The sequence below is a fragment of the Leucopleurus acutus genome, assembly GCF_964270905.1.
Source record: "Leucopleurus acutus genome assembly, chromosome: 2".
Taxonomy (NCBI): domain Eukaryota; kingdom Metazoa; phylum Chordata; class Mammalia; order Artiodactyla; family Delphinidae; genus Leucopleurus; species Leucopleurus acutus.
This window is the reverse complement of record NC_139143.1, coordinates 25,027,416-25,042,054: the sequence shown is the minus strand read 5'-3', so window position 1 is coordinate 25,042,054 and position 14,639 is coordinate 25,027,416. Positions and strand designations below refer to the sequence as shown.

General features: G+C 37.2%; 1 protein-coding gene across 1 annotated transcript in view; it reads left to right on the top strand.

The window, feature by feature from the left end:
- SCCPDH (saccharopine dehydrogenase (putative)) overlaps positions 1 to 14,639 on the top strand; it is a 39,717-nt gene that overhangs the window by 23,911 nt on the left and 1,167 nt on the right. The window contains exons 10-11 of the mRNA XM_082834668.1: positions 12,679 to 12,790; positions 14,044 to 14,125. Of these exons, the coding sequence (XP_082690794.1) occupies positions 12,679 to 12,790; positions 14,044 to 14,125 (194 nt within the window). The remainder of the gene's footprint in view (positions 1 to 12,678; positions 12,791 to 14,043; positions 14,126 to 14,639) is intronic.

Below are 14,639 nucleotides of genomic sequence, written 5' to 3'. Positions count from 1 at the left end.
TATGATGCAAATCTGACTCTGTTCCCAAGGATGGTTCAACATATGCAAATCAATCAGTGTGATACACCACATTAACAAAAGAGAAGACAAAAATCATAGGATCATCTCAATAGACGCAGAAAAAGCATTTGATAAAATTCAACATCCATTCATGATAAAAACTCTCACCAAAGTGGGTATAGAGGAAACATATCTCAACATAATAAAAGCCATTTACCACAAACGCATAGCCAACATAAAACTCAACAGTGAAAAGCTGAAAGCCTTCCCACCAAATTCAGGAACAAGACAGATGATGCCCACTCTCATCACTTCTGTTCAACATTGTATTGGAAGTCCTAGCCACTGCAGTCGGACAAGAAAAAGAAATAAAAGATATCCAAATTGGAAGGGAAGAGGTAAAATTGCAGATGACATGATACCCTATATAGGGAACCCTAAAGACTCCACACAAAAACTGTTGGAACTAATAAATGAATTCAGCAAGGTAACAGGATACAAGATTAATATACAGAAATCTGTTGCAGTCCTTTACACTAACAATGAAATATCAGAAAGAAAAAGTAAAAAAAAAATCCCGTTTAAAATCTCATCAAAAAAAAAACTAGGAATAAACTTAACCAAAGTGGTGAAAGACCTATATGATGAAAACTGTAAAACATTGATAAAGGAAATTGAAGATGATTCAAAGAAATGGAAAGATAGCCCATGCTCTTGGACTAGAAGAATTAATATTGTTAAAATGGCCATACTATCCAAAGAAATCTACAGATTTAATGTCATCCCTATCAAATTACCCATGACATTTTTAACAGAACTGGAACGAATAATCCTAAAATTAATATGGAACCACAGAACTGCCAAAGCAATCCTGAGGAAAAAGAACAAAGCTGGAGGCATAACCCTTCTAGACTTCAGACAATACTACAAAGCTATCATAATGAAAACAGCATGGTATTGGCACAAAAACAGGTCAATGGAACAGAATAGAGAGCCCAGAAATAAAACCACACACCTATAGGCAATTAATCTTTGACAAAAGAGGCAAGAATATACAATGGAGAAAAGACAGTCTCTTCAGCAGGTGGTGTTGGGAAAGCTGGACAACTTCATGTGTCAATGAAATTAGAACACTCCCTCACACCATATACAAAAATAAACTCAAAATGGTTTAAAGACCTAAATATAAGACACGATACCATAAAACTTCTACAGGAGAACCTGGGCAAAGCATTCTTGGACATAAATCATAGCAATATTCTTAGATCTGTATTCCAAGGCAAAACAAATAAAAGCAAAAGTAAACAAATGGGACCTAATTAAACTTAAAACCTTTTGCACTGCAAAAGAAACCATCAGCAAAATGAAAAGACAACCTACGGACTGGGAGAAAACATTTGCAAACAATGCAGCCAAACAGGGGTTAATGTCCAAAATATACAAACAGTTCATACAACTCAATATTAAAAAAAATCCAATTAAAAAATGGTCAGAGGGCTTCCCTGGTGGCGCAGTGGTTGAGGGTCCGCCTGCCGATGCAGGGGATGCAGGTTCGTGCCCCGGTCCAGGAGGATCCCACATGCCGTGGAGCGGCTGCACCCATGAGCCATGGCCGCTGAGCCTGCGCGTCCAGAGCCTGTGCTCCGCAGCGGGAGAGGCCACAACAGTGAGAGGCCCGTGTACCGCAAAAAAAAAAAAAAAAAATGGTCAGAAGATCTAAATAGACATTTCTCCAATGAAGACATACATGTGGCCAAGAAGCACATGAAAAGATGCTCAACATCACTAATTATTAGAGAAATGACAAAACCACAATGAGCTATCACCTCACACCAGTCAGAATGGCTATCATCATAAAGTCTACAAATAATAAATGCTGGAGAGGGTGTGGAGGAAAGAGAAGCCTTCTACACTGTTGGTGGGAATGTAAATTGGTACAGCCACTATGGAAAACAGTATGGAGATTCCTTACAAAACTAAAAATAGAGCTACCATATGATCCAGCAATCCCACTCCTGGGCATATATCCAGAAAAGAGGAAAACTCTAATTCAGAAAGATAAATCCACCCCAATGTACATAGCAGCACTATTTACAATAGCCAAGACATGGAAACAACCCAAGTACCCATCAACAGACAATTGGTTTGAGGAGATGTGGTGTATATTACTCAGACATAAAAAAAGAATGAAATATTGCCGTTTGCATCAAGGTGGATGGACCTAGAGAATACCATACTAAGTGAAGTAAGAGGAAGACAAATATTATATGATATCACTTATATGTGGAGTCTAAAAATTGATACAAATGAATCTATATACAAAACAGAAACATTCTCAGAAATAGAAAACAAGTTTATGGTTACCAAAGGGGAAAGGGCGAATAAATTAGGAGAAGGGGATTAACAGCTACAAACTACTATACATAAAATAGATAAGCAACATGGATTTACTATATAACACAAGGAACTATGTTCAATATCTTGTAATAACGTATAATGGAAAATAATGTGAAAAAATATATATACACCCGTATAACTAAATCACTTTGCTGTACACCTGAAACTAACAATACTGTAAATCAACTATACTTCAATAAACAATAAAATCTGACCCTGTTATCACCTTCTTTAAAATACTTCTCTGGCTTATTGCTTTGACAATGACTCTTACAGCTGGGACTTTATATATCAGAATCACCCAGTGAGATTTTTTCACATACATGTTTTGACCCTGGCATCTGGACATTCTGATTCAGTAGGTGTGGAGTGGGGCCTCGAAGGATAGGTCAGTGGTTCTCAGCTTTGGGAGAGAGCCCAAAACAAATGACCAGAGATGCGGGTTTGATTGGTGTGGAATGTGGCCTGGGCACTGGGCTTTTTGAAAACTCCCCAGTAATGTTAATGCACTGCCAAGGTTGTGAATCACTGATGTGGAGGTAGGAAGGTTCTGGGTGATGTTTGGGTTATTTTGGTCCACACTCCTAGAGCACCAGTGACTGAAGTCCATCTCTGCAGATGTGAGGGCCTTCATGAGCTAACCTGGATAGCAGATAGGCTTTTTTTTTTTTATGCCAACTCTGATTAATTGGTAGTAGCATCCTAGAGACTATTTTAGCTATTTTAGCTATTTTAGCTATTTTAGCTATTATAGCTATTTTAGCTATGCTATTATAGTAGCATCCTAGAGACAATTTTCAAGCATCCTTGAAAATTGTCTCATACTGAATGTGTCATGCCTGAGAGGGTTACAATCAGATAGCATGTGTGCCTCAGGCAGGGGAGGAGACAAGTACAGCCTGTGTGTCTGACTTTGTTCACACCCTGTTCCTCTTCAGTTGTATGTTCTAGCCATGTTATACTGCGATCCACCATGCTACTGCATCCCTTCTCGACTTTTTCCCCCGAAAGGGGTTCTTGAGTTAAAAATTAGAAACCACTGGTGTAGGAGCAGTGTAAGTGTGAAAAGAAGGAAGAGCTTACAATGGTCCTGATTCCAGTGCTGAAACTTACTAATCATTATATGGGTTCTTAACACTGTTTAGATTTATCACGGCCAGAAGAATTGGTTACTCACTGTAACTAATTCACAAGAGCCTGAGGTATATAAATCAGAATGCAATTAATTAACCAGAAATATATCTATTAGGTAGGTAAGATAATTTCAGAACAAGGCATTGTCCTGCTTACTTATTCTCTCCATTTAAGCAAATTACAGAAGACAATTCACTTTTTTTTTTTGGTGGAATCAATCTTCACAAGAGATGGACTACAGTGCAGGTAGCCTGGAAGAGTTATCCTCTCCCTTAGACATGTTTGGACAGAAAAAAATCAATAACTTCTCTCCCTATTTGTTTCCTCTTTTCCTTTCTTCTCTACTTGCCAACACTAATTCTGGGAGATTTAGTGTGTAGTGAACAATCAATCAGGCCTTGAAAGGCCTGGATGCCATCCTATTATTTTATTTTTTTCATCCTATTATTTTAAGATAATCTCTGCTCAGATCTCATGAACTCACTTACAATTTATAATGTAATGCTCAGGCATTTATAAGGCTACATGTTGTAGGATGAAGTGAGGGAAATGGGAAGGAAAAGTTGTCATGCCTGAGAAAGCTGCCAAATATCTTTGCACCAAGGAAGTCCACTTGGTTTCTTTTGTGAAACTCATCCAACTTGGCTTCCTCCTGTTTTTATTTGGAATTCATCTTCTTTGGTATTATTGGCCTTTGACAGCATATGACCTTGGGCATACATTAGTAGATGAATCTATTGCTACTTTTAAATAATAGTTACCTAATTTTGATAAATGTACTGAAAAGCTCCTATCTTTTTCTTTATTTTTTATTCAATTTATTTAATCTAAAAAAAATATCCAGTTCATTGATTTCTTCCACCCCTACCCCCTGCCTCTGACAACCACCAATCTGTTCTCTGTATAATGACCTTAATATATATGCGCGTGCGCGCACACACACACATACATATATACACACTGCATTTTCTTTATCCATTAGTGGACATTTAGGTTGTTTCCACGTCTTGGCTATTGTAAATAATGCCGTAGTGAACATGGGGGTGCATATATTTTTTTCAAATTAGTGTTTTTGTTTTCTTCAAATAAATATCTGGGAGTGGACTTGCTGGATCATATGCTAGTTCTGTTTTTAATTTTTTGAGGAACCTCTATACTCTCTTCTATAGTGGCATTCAATTTACATACCCACCAACAATTCACAAGGGTTCCTTTTTCTCCACATCAACACTTATTTGTCTTTTTTGATAATAGCTATTCTGACAGGTGTGAGGTGATATTATGGTTTTGATTTGCATTTCCCTGATGATAGTGATATTGAGCATATTTTCATGTGTCTGTTGGCCATCTATATATATTTTTTGGAAAAACGTCTATTCCGTTCCACTGCCCATTTTTAATCAGGTTGTTTGGGGTTTTGTTGATGTTGAGTTATATACATTCTTTGTATATTTTAGTTATTAACCCCTTATTAGATACATTGTTTGCAAATATCTTCTTCCATTCAGTAGGCAGTCTTTTTGTTTTGTTGATAGTTTCCTTCACGGTGCAAAATTCAATTTAATGTAGTCCCACTTGTTTATTTTTGCTTTTGTTTCTCTTGACTGAGGAGACATATCCAGTAAAATATTGCTAAGACCAATGTCAAAGAGCATACTACTTATATTTTCTTCTAGAGATTTTTGTGGTTTCAGGTTTTACACTTAAGTTTTTAATCTACTTTGAGTTTATTTTTCTATATGGTGTGAGACAGTAGTCCAGTTTGATTTTTTGCATATAGCTGTCCAGTTTTCCCAACACAATTTATTAAAGAGGTTGTCTTTCCTGTTGTGTATTCTTGCCTCCTTTGTCGTAGATTAATTGAACATGTACGTGTGGGATTATCTCTGAGCTCTCTATTCTGTTCCATTGATCTATGCGTCTGTTTTTTTCTGCCAGTACCATACTGGGTTTTTTGGGTTGTTTTTTGTTTTTTTGGCCATGCCATGTGGCTTGCGGGATCTTAGTTCCATGACCAGGAATCAAACCTGTGCCCCCTGCAGTGGAAGCATGGAGTCCTAATGGCTGGACCACCAGGGAATTCCCAGTACCATACTGTTTTGATTACTGTACCTTTGTAGTATAGTTTGAAATTAGGGAAGATGACACTTCCAGCTTTGTTGTTCTTTCTCAGGATTATTTTGACTATTTGAGGTCTTTTGACTTCACAATTAAGAATTATTTGGTCTCAGTCTGTGGCCATTGGTATTTTGATAGGTGTTGCATTCATTCTCTAGATTGCCTTGGGTAGTATTGTCATTTTAACAATATTAATTCTTACAATCCACGAGCATGGTGTATCTTTCTGTGTGTCGTCTTCAGTTTCTTTCATCAGCGTCTTATAATTTTTCAGGTATTTTACCTCATTGGTTAGATTTTTACTAGGTATTATTCCTTTTGATGCGATTGTAAATGAGATTGTTTTCTTAATCTCTTAATGATTGTTTGTTGTTAGTGTATAGAAATACAACAGATTTCTGTATATTAACTTTGTATCATATCCTGCAACTTTACTAAATTCATTTATTAGTTTTAATAGTTTTTTGGTGGCATCTTTAGGATCTGTTGCATGTAGTATTGTGACCTCTGCAAACAGCGACAGTTTTACTTCTTTCTTTCCAATTTAGATTCCTTGTATTTCTTTTTTCTTGTCTGATTGTTGTGGCTAGGACTTCCAATACTATGTTGAATAAAAGTGGCAAGAGTGGGCACTCTTGTCTTGTTCCTGGTGTTAGAGGAAATGCCTTCAGATTTTCACCATTGAGGATGATGTTAGCTGTGGGCTTGTCATATATGGCCTTTATTATGTTGAAGTATGTTCCCTGTATACCCAGTATGTTCCCTGTATACCTTGTATCACAATGATTGATTTGCAGTTATTGAATTAACCTTACATCCCAGGATAAATCCCACTTGATCATGGTATATGATTATTTTAATGTATTGTTGAATTCAGTTTGCTAACATTTTGTTGAGGATTTTTGCATCTATGTTCATCAATGATATTGGCTTGTAATTTTCTTTTTTTGTGATATCTTTGTCTGGTTTTGGTATCAGGGTGATGCACGTTCATAAGAATGACTTTGGAAGCATTTCTTCCTCTGCATTTTTTTGGGATAGTTTGAGAAGGTTAGGCATTAACTCTTCTTTAAATGTTTGGTAGAATTCACCTGTGAAGCCTTCTGGTACTGGACTTTTGTTTATTGGGAGTTGAGGGTTTTTTAAATTACTGATTCAGTTTCATTCCTGGTAACCAGTCTGTTTATATTTTCTATTTTTTCTTGATTCCATCTTGGGAGATTGTACATTTCTAGGAATTCATCCATTTCTATATTGTCCATTTTATTCACATGCAGTTGTTTCAGAAATCTTTTATGATCCCTTGTGTTTCTGTGATATCAATTGTAACTTCTCCTTTTTCAGTTCTGATTTTATTTATTTGAGCTCCCTTTCTTTCTTGATGAGTCTGGCTAAAAGTTTATCAATTTTGTTTATCTATCCAAAGAATCAGCTTTTAGTTTCATTGATCAATTCTATTGTTGTTGTAGCCTCTATTTCATTTATTTCTGCCCTGATCTTTATGATTCCTTTCCTTCTACTAACTTTGAGTCTTGTTTGTTCTTATTTTTCTAGTTCCTTGAGGTGTAAAGTTAGGTTATTTACTTGAATTTTGTTTGTTTGTTTGTTTCCTGAGGTTGGCTTGTAATGCTGTAAGCTTCCCCCTTAGAACTGCTTTTCCTGTGCCCTGTAGATTTTGGATTGTTGTGTTTCCACTTTCATGTGTCTCCAGGTATTTTTTTGATATCCTCTTTCTTCATTAAGCCATTTGTTGTTTAGTAGCATGTTTGATTTTTGCAGTGTTTCCTTATAGTTGATTTCTGGCTTCATAGTGTTGTGGTTGGAAAAGATGCTTGATATGATTTCAATTTTCTTAAATTTACCAAGGCTTATTCTGTGGCCTAGCATGTGGTCTATACTGGAGAATGTCTGTGTGTACTTGGAAAGAATGTGTATTCTGCTGCTTTTGGATGGATTGCTTTGTATATATCTATTAAGTTCATCTAGTGTAATATGTCATTTGAGGCCAGCGTCTCCTTATTGATTTTCTGTTTGTGTGATCTGTTCATTGATGTTAGTGAGGTGTTAAATTCTCCTACTATGATTGTGTTACTGTCAATTTCTCCTTGTATGTTTGTTAAGATTTGCTTTATGTATTTAGGTACTCCTGTGTTGGATTGTTGTTATATCCTCCTGTTGGATTGGTCCCTTTCTACTTAGTAATATCCATCTTTATCTCTTGTTATAGTCTTGGTTTTAAAGTCTATTTTCTCTGATATAAGTATTGCTACTCTGGCTTTCTTTTCATTTTTTTTCACATGGAATACTGTTTTCCATTCCCTCACTTTCAGTCTATGTGTGTCTTTATATCTGAAGTGAGTCTCTTGTAAGTAGCATATATATGGGTCTTGTTTATGTATCCATTCAGTCACTCTACGTCTTTTGAGTAGAGCATTTATTCCATTTACATTTACTGTAATTATTGATAGGTATGTACTTACTACCATTTTGTTAATTGTTTTCTGGTTGTTTTTGTAGTTTTTTGATTTTTTCTTCTTTTTCTCTCTTCCCATGTAATTTAATGACTATCTTTAGTGTTATGTTTGGATCTCTTTTTTTGTGTGTGTGTGTGTATCTATTATAGATTTTTGGTTTGGGGTTACCATGAGGTTTATATATAGCACCCTGTATATATTTGTGATTATTATAAGTTACTGATCTCTTGAAGTTCGAACACATTTCTAACAACCCTGCATTTTTACTCCCCCCTACCCCATGTTAATGTTTTTTGGTTTTTTGTTTGTTTGTTCGTTTGTTGCGGTACACGGGCCTCTCACTGCTGTGGCCTCTCCCGTTGCGGAGCACAGCCTCCGGATGCACAGGCTTAGCGGCCATGGCTCACGGGCCCAGCCGCTCCACGGCATGTGGGATCTTCCCGGACCGGGGCATGAACCCGTGTCCCCTGCATCAGCAGGCAGACTCTCAACCACTGTGCCACCAGGGAAGCCCCATGTTAATGTTTTTGAAATCATATTTTACATCTTTTTATTTTGTGTATCCCTTAACTACTTACTGTAAAAATAGGTGATTTTACTACTTTTGTCCTTTAACTTTTCTGCTAGCTTTACAAGTAGTTGGTCTACTACCTTTACTATATATTTGCCTTTACCGATGAGATTTTTCCTTTCATATTTTTATATTTCTAGTTGTAGTCTTTTCTTTTCCACTTAGAAAGGTTCCTTTAATGTTTCTTGTAAAGCCTGTTTAGCGGTGCTGAACTCTTTTAGCTTTTTGCTTGTCTGTAAAACTTCTCTTTAAATCTAAATGATAGACTTGCTGGGTAGAGTATTCTTGGTTGTAGGTTTTTTCCTTTCATTACTTTAAAATATGTCATGCCACTCCCTTCTTCCTGGCAAAGTTTATGCTGAAAAGTCAGCTGATAGCCTTACGGGAGTTACCTTGTACGTAACTGCTTGCTTTTCTCTTTCTGCTTGTAAGAGTCTCTCTTCATCTTTAATTTTTACCATCTTAATCACAGTATGTCTTGGTGTAGATATCTTTGGGTTCATATTGTTTGGAACCCTCTGTGTTTTCTGGGCTTGGATGTCTGTTTCCTAAGTTAGAGAGGTTTTCAGCTATTTTTTCTTCAGATAAGTTCTCCCCCTTTCTCTCTCTTCTCCTTCTGGTACCCCTGTAATGCAAATATTAGTAAATTAGTACATTAGTACCTAGAGGTATCTTTAACTGTTCTCATTTTTAAACATTGTCTTTTCTGTTCAGCTTGGATGATTTCCACTACTCTCAGTTTACTGATCTGTATCTTTAATCTACTGTTGATTTCTTCTCATGTATTTTTTATTTCAGTTATTACATTCTTCAGCTATGTTTGGCTCTTCTTTATATTTTCAAACTCTTTGTTGTACTTCTCACTGTGTTCATCCGTTCTTCTCCCACGCATCTTTGAGTACCTTTATGATCATTATCTTGAACTCTTTATCAAGTAGATTGCTTATCTCCACTTATCTTAGTTCTTCTGGTGTTTTATTTTGTTGTTTTTTGGAACACATTCTTCTGTTGCCTCCTTTTGCCTATGTCTCTGTTTTTTATTTCTGTATATAATATTAGGTAAGTCAATTACATTTTGCAATCCTGGAGAATGGCCTCCTGTGGGAGACTTTCAGTGGGGCCTAGCAGCATACTCCCCACTGGTCACTGGAGCTATATGCTCTAGCAGTGCCCCCTATGTGGGCTGTATGGGCCTTTCTGACTACTGTGGGCACACTAGTAGGCAGAGCTGGCCCCCAGATGGCTGCCAGGCCCTGCCTCATGCCGAGGCTACTGCCCTTCTGGTGGGCATGGCCTGGACCTGGAGAGGCTGTCTGCAGGGCCCTGGGGGTCCTGGGCTGGTACCAGCCTGATAGTAGGTGTGGCCAAGTCATGGCATGCTGCGCCAGGTATCCAGGGGGCTCAGGCTGGTGCCACCCCCCCTGGGGTGGGCAGTACTGGGGTCCCAACATAGCTGGCTGCAGGACCCAGGGAATCCCAGGGCTGGTATTGGTCTGCTACTGGGCAGGGAAGCACCTGGTGCTAATGAGATAGAGGGAGGATCCCAAAATGGTGCTTGCCAGCACCAGTGTCCTCATGGCAGAACAGGTGCCCCCAAATGGCTCCCATTAGCATCTCTGTCCCCAGAGGGAGTCCCAGTTCCCTTCTGCCTCCCTGGAAGGCTCTCCAAGATCAGCAAGTGGGTTGACCTGGGCTCCTTTCATATTACTACCTCTGCATTGGATTTCAGGGCATGTGAGATTTTGTGTGAGTCCTTTAAGAGTGTAATCCCTGTTTCCTATGGCCCTCCAGCTCTCTGTATGCAAGCCCTGCTAGCATTGTAATATTGTTTGAAATCAGGGAGCATGGTACCTCCAGCTTCATTCTTCTTGCAAAGATTTCTTTGGCTATTTGGAGTCTTTTCTGGTTTTATATAGACTTTAGGATTTATTGTTCTAGTTCTGTGAAATATGCCATTGGTATTTTGATAGGGATTGCATTGAATCTGTAGATTGCTTTGGGTAGTGTGCACATTATAATGATACTCTTTCAATCCATGATCATGGACTGTCTCCATTTATTTGGGTCTTCAATTTCTTTTGTTAATGTCTTGTAGTTTTCAGCATGTAGGTCTTTCACCTCCTTGGTTATATTTATTCCTGGATGTTTTATTCTTTTTGATGCATTTGTAAACGGGATTGCTTTCTTAATATTTCTTTCTGATAGTTCATTAATGTATAGAAATGAAACAGATTTTTGGGTGTTGATTTTGTATCCCATGACTTTACTGAATTCATTTTAGTTCTGATTTTTTGATGGAATCTTTAGGGTTTTCTATACATAACATGATGTCATCTGCAAATAGTGATGGTATTACTTCTTCCTTTCCAATTTGGATACCTTTTTTTTTTTTTGCGGTACGCGGGCCTCTCACTGCTGTGGCCTCTCCCGTTGCGGAGCACAGGCTCTGGACGCGCAGGCTCAGCGGCCATGGCTCACGGGCCCAGCCACTCCGTGGCATGTGGGATCTTCCCGTACCGGGGCACAAACCCATATCCCTTGCATCGGCAGGTGGACTCTCAACCACTGCACCACCAGGGAAGCCCTGGATACCTTTTATTTCATTTTTTTGCCTAATTGCTCTGGATAGAACTTCCAGTACCATGTTGAATACTGTCGACAAGAGTGGGCACTCTTGTCTTGTTCCTGACCATAGAAGAAAAGCTTTCAGCTTTTCACCATTGAGTATGATGTTAGCAATGGGTTGTCATATATGGGCTTTATTATGTTGAAGTATATCCCCTCTATATACCCAGTTTGCTGAGACTATCATAAATGGATGTTGAATTTTGTCAAATGCTTTTTCTGCATTTGAGATGATCATATGATTTTTATCCTTTATTTTGTTAATGTGGTATATCACATTGACTGATTCATGGATGTTGAACCATCCTTGCATCCCTAAACTAAATCCCACTTGATCATGGTATACGGTCCTTTTAATATATTGTTGAATTCAGTTTGCTAATATTTTGTTGACGATTTTTGCACTTATGTTCATCAGTGATATTGGCTGTCATTTTCTTTTCTTGTGGCATCCTTGTCTGGTTTTGCCTTTAAATAATGGTTTCTCCTTTCTGGTACTCACCTTACTTTTCTATGTAATAAACTTCACGCACATGCGCTCACCTCTTCCTCAGTAAACTTAATAATGCTCTCTGCTAAACTAGTCCTGCACTTCTAATTCATGTCTCATATTGTTATTAGATCTCTTATGTGTATCTGTGTGTGTGTGTGTATATATATGTATATATTTCCACACACACTAAACTGTAAGCTCCAGGAATGCCTTTTCTTTTTCTTTTCTTTTCTTTTAATTTTATTAATACTTTATTTATGTCTCAGGACCTAACATAGTGTCTGACCCTTGGTTGATACTTAATAAAAATTTGTTCACCATGACTTTGTTATTTTATTTCTAAATTTAGTGATTGTGACAGATGCTTGGATAGATCTTCTATAATTTAATTTTTGAATCAAATTTTTACACTTCTAAGTGGAGCAATTTTATATCTATACCCTAGGCCCATACTGCCGTTACTTGTTGACTATTTTTTTGTCTTGTCACCTCAAACAGATATCTAAAGCCCGAGTACCATATTCTATCCTAAAATGAAAACTACCTCCAGCTTTTCCTCTGAAACTGCCTATTCTGGTGGTGCTGTTCTTCTTTCAGCCACAACCTAAGACTCATCTTTATATCAGCTTTATTCCTCACTAACTCGCTCCTCTCAACATCACTCCAGTCAGCAAAACTTGTTGTTTTTCAAAGAATTATTTTTTGCTCCATGCTTAAGTAAAGGATGACGGGATATTCTGACAGATAGAATATTGATTTTTTTATTTATTGAAAATGTCTTATAGGAAGTATATTAGTAGGTTTTATTGTGTTCAAGGAGGAAACGACATATTTATTTAATAAACCCTTTGCTTTCTTTTCCTCAGATTGATGCCTCATCATTTACGTTGACATTTTTTGGTCAAGGGTACAGCCAAGGCTTTGGTCCTGATAAGAACAAACCAAATATCAGAATTTGTACTCAGGTGAAAGGACCAGGTATTTCACATGTGACTTAAGAATGCTTGGGAGTTTTACATTGTCTTAAGCTATAAAGTGGTGTGCTATTACAGCAGTTTCTTTTTAAAGTGTGTTTTAGAAATAAATTTTGCACAAATTATTTAAGTAATAATGATAAATAATTCTGTCAAAAGAAGGATTGGAATTATTGGTATCATTCAATTTTATTGTGTGTCCCTCTCACTGTTTTTTTTTCTTTCAGTATGATTCAGTAATTCTGAATGGAATTTTTAATATTAAGAAGACAAGGGGCTGATTGATATTTATCTGTTCTATTTTTATAGTCAAGGGTCACTTTAAAGCAGTGTAGTTATAACATAATCAAAGCTGTGATCCAAGCTTTTTTGGAGTCTGGATCACCCTGACATTGTAAAGTGTGTGTACATGTGCATTTTTCTGGGCAAGGTAAAAGTTTTGATAGATAGTTAAAAAGGACTATCACTCCAAAACATTCAATAACTTATGCTGTAAATTTTAGAGAACTGTACAGAGACAATCCCACTTGTGAATTACAGTATAAGTTTAATTACCATCATTCCTAATAGATCACAGGGGGTCTGTTGTGCAGTTTTAATCAAGCCCAATAGCAAAGATATCTTTGCATCTTGCCTTTTTTTCAAATTTCCACCTGGGTTTTTAAGAAAAGCTATGTTCTTATTTAACATGAATATAAACACTAATGTTCTCCTTGTTTATAGACTTCTTTTAAAGTTACTTCTTAAAGTTAGACTTCTTTGAGAGTTACTCAGTTGTTCTTTAAGAAATGGAGTCTTTTTTTAAAAGTGAAGTTTGATGTATTTGATTGAGAAAGATCAGTGTAGTGTATGAATAGAGAAACAAGAAACCTAGGATTATTGGTAAGAGTGTGGACTTGAGCCGGCTGCCTGCATGTGATTCTGGCCCAACCACTACCTAACTTTGTGAATTTGAATGAGTCTCTTAACCTCTCTATGCCTCAGTTTCCTCATCTGTAAAATCAGTATAAAATAGTACTAGCCTAGATTGTTAGGAGAATTAAATGAGTTTAATGGATTTAAAGCACTTAATACAGTTCCTGACACTTAATAAGTACTATATAAATGTTATTTTTGTTATTACATGAACAGAGTATTTATTGAGGAAATTCTGTAAACTGATAACTTAGATATAAAATCTACCATTTGATTTTTGGGTGTTGTTGAATGCATATTTTATGAATACTTTCTTTTTCTTTCATCACCTGTTATCTGCAGAAGCTGGCTATGTGGCTACCCCCATAGCCATGGTCCAGGCAGCCATAACTCTACTAACTGACACCTCTGATCTTCCTAAGGCGTAAGTCTGGTTTTCTTCAAATTTGAAGATATCTTTTTCATTTATGTTATACTTTAGCTTATCTTGGTTCAGTTTTCAGGCATTGGGTTTGTACATAAGCATTTACAGTACCTTTGATCCAAAGATAGAGGTAAACTTAATATTGTGAGAAGGACGGTTCCTTACTGGCCTCTAGGAACAGTGCAGAAGTAAATGAGAGGAGACAGAAAAGTTTGAGAGCCATGCTTCAGTTCCTCCTGAAAATAACTCAGATCCAAAGTCAGCTACTCAAAAAAAGGTCCCTGTAGTTAAATGTTATTGGCAGGAGCCCCTAATCCATGCTGAATGATACCCAGCTGGCAGTGGGAGCCGTGACCCCAAGCATGAGTTGATTCATGGCATCCTGGCTAGATAAGTATCAAGTGAACTATCTTTCTGGAGCATATAGCTGTTACCCTAAAAGTAGGCCAACTTTACAAATGAGCATAGGCCTGCAGGCTTAGAAACAAATAAATTTAGGTCTGACCTGAAACAG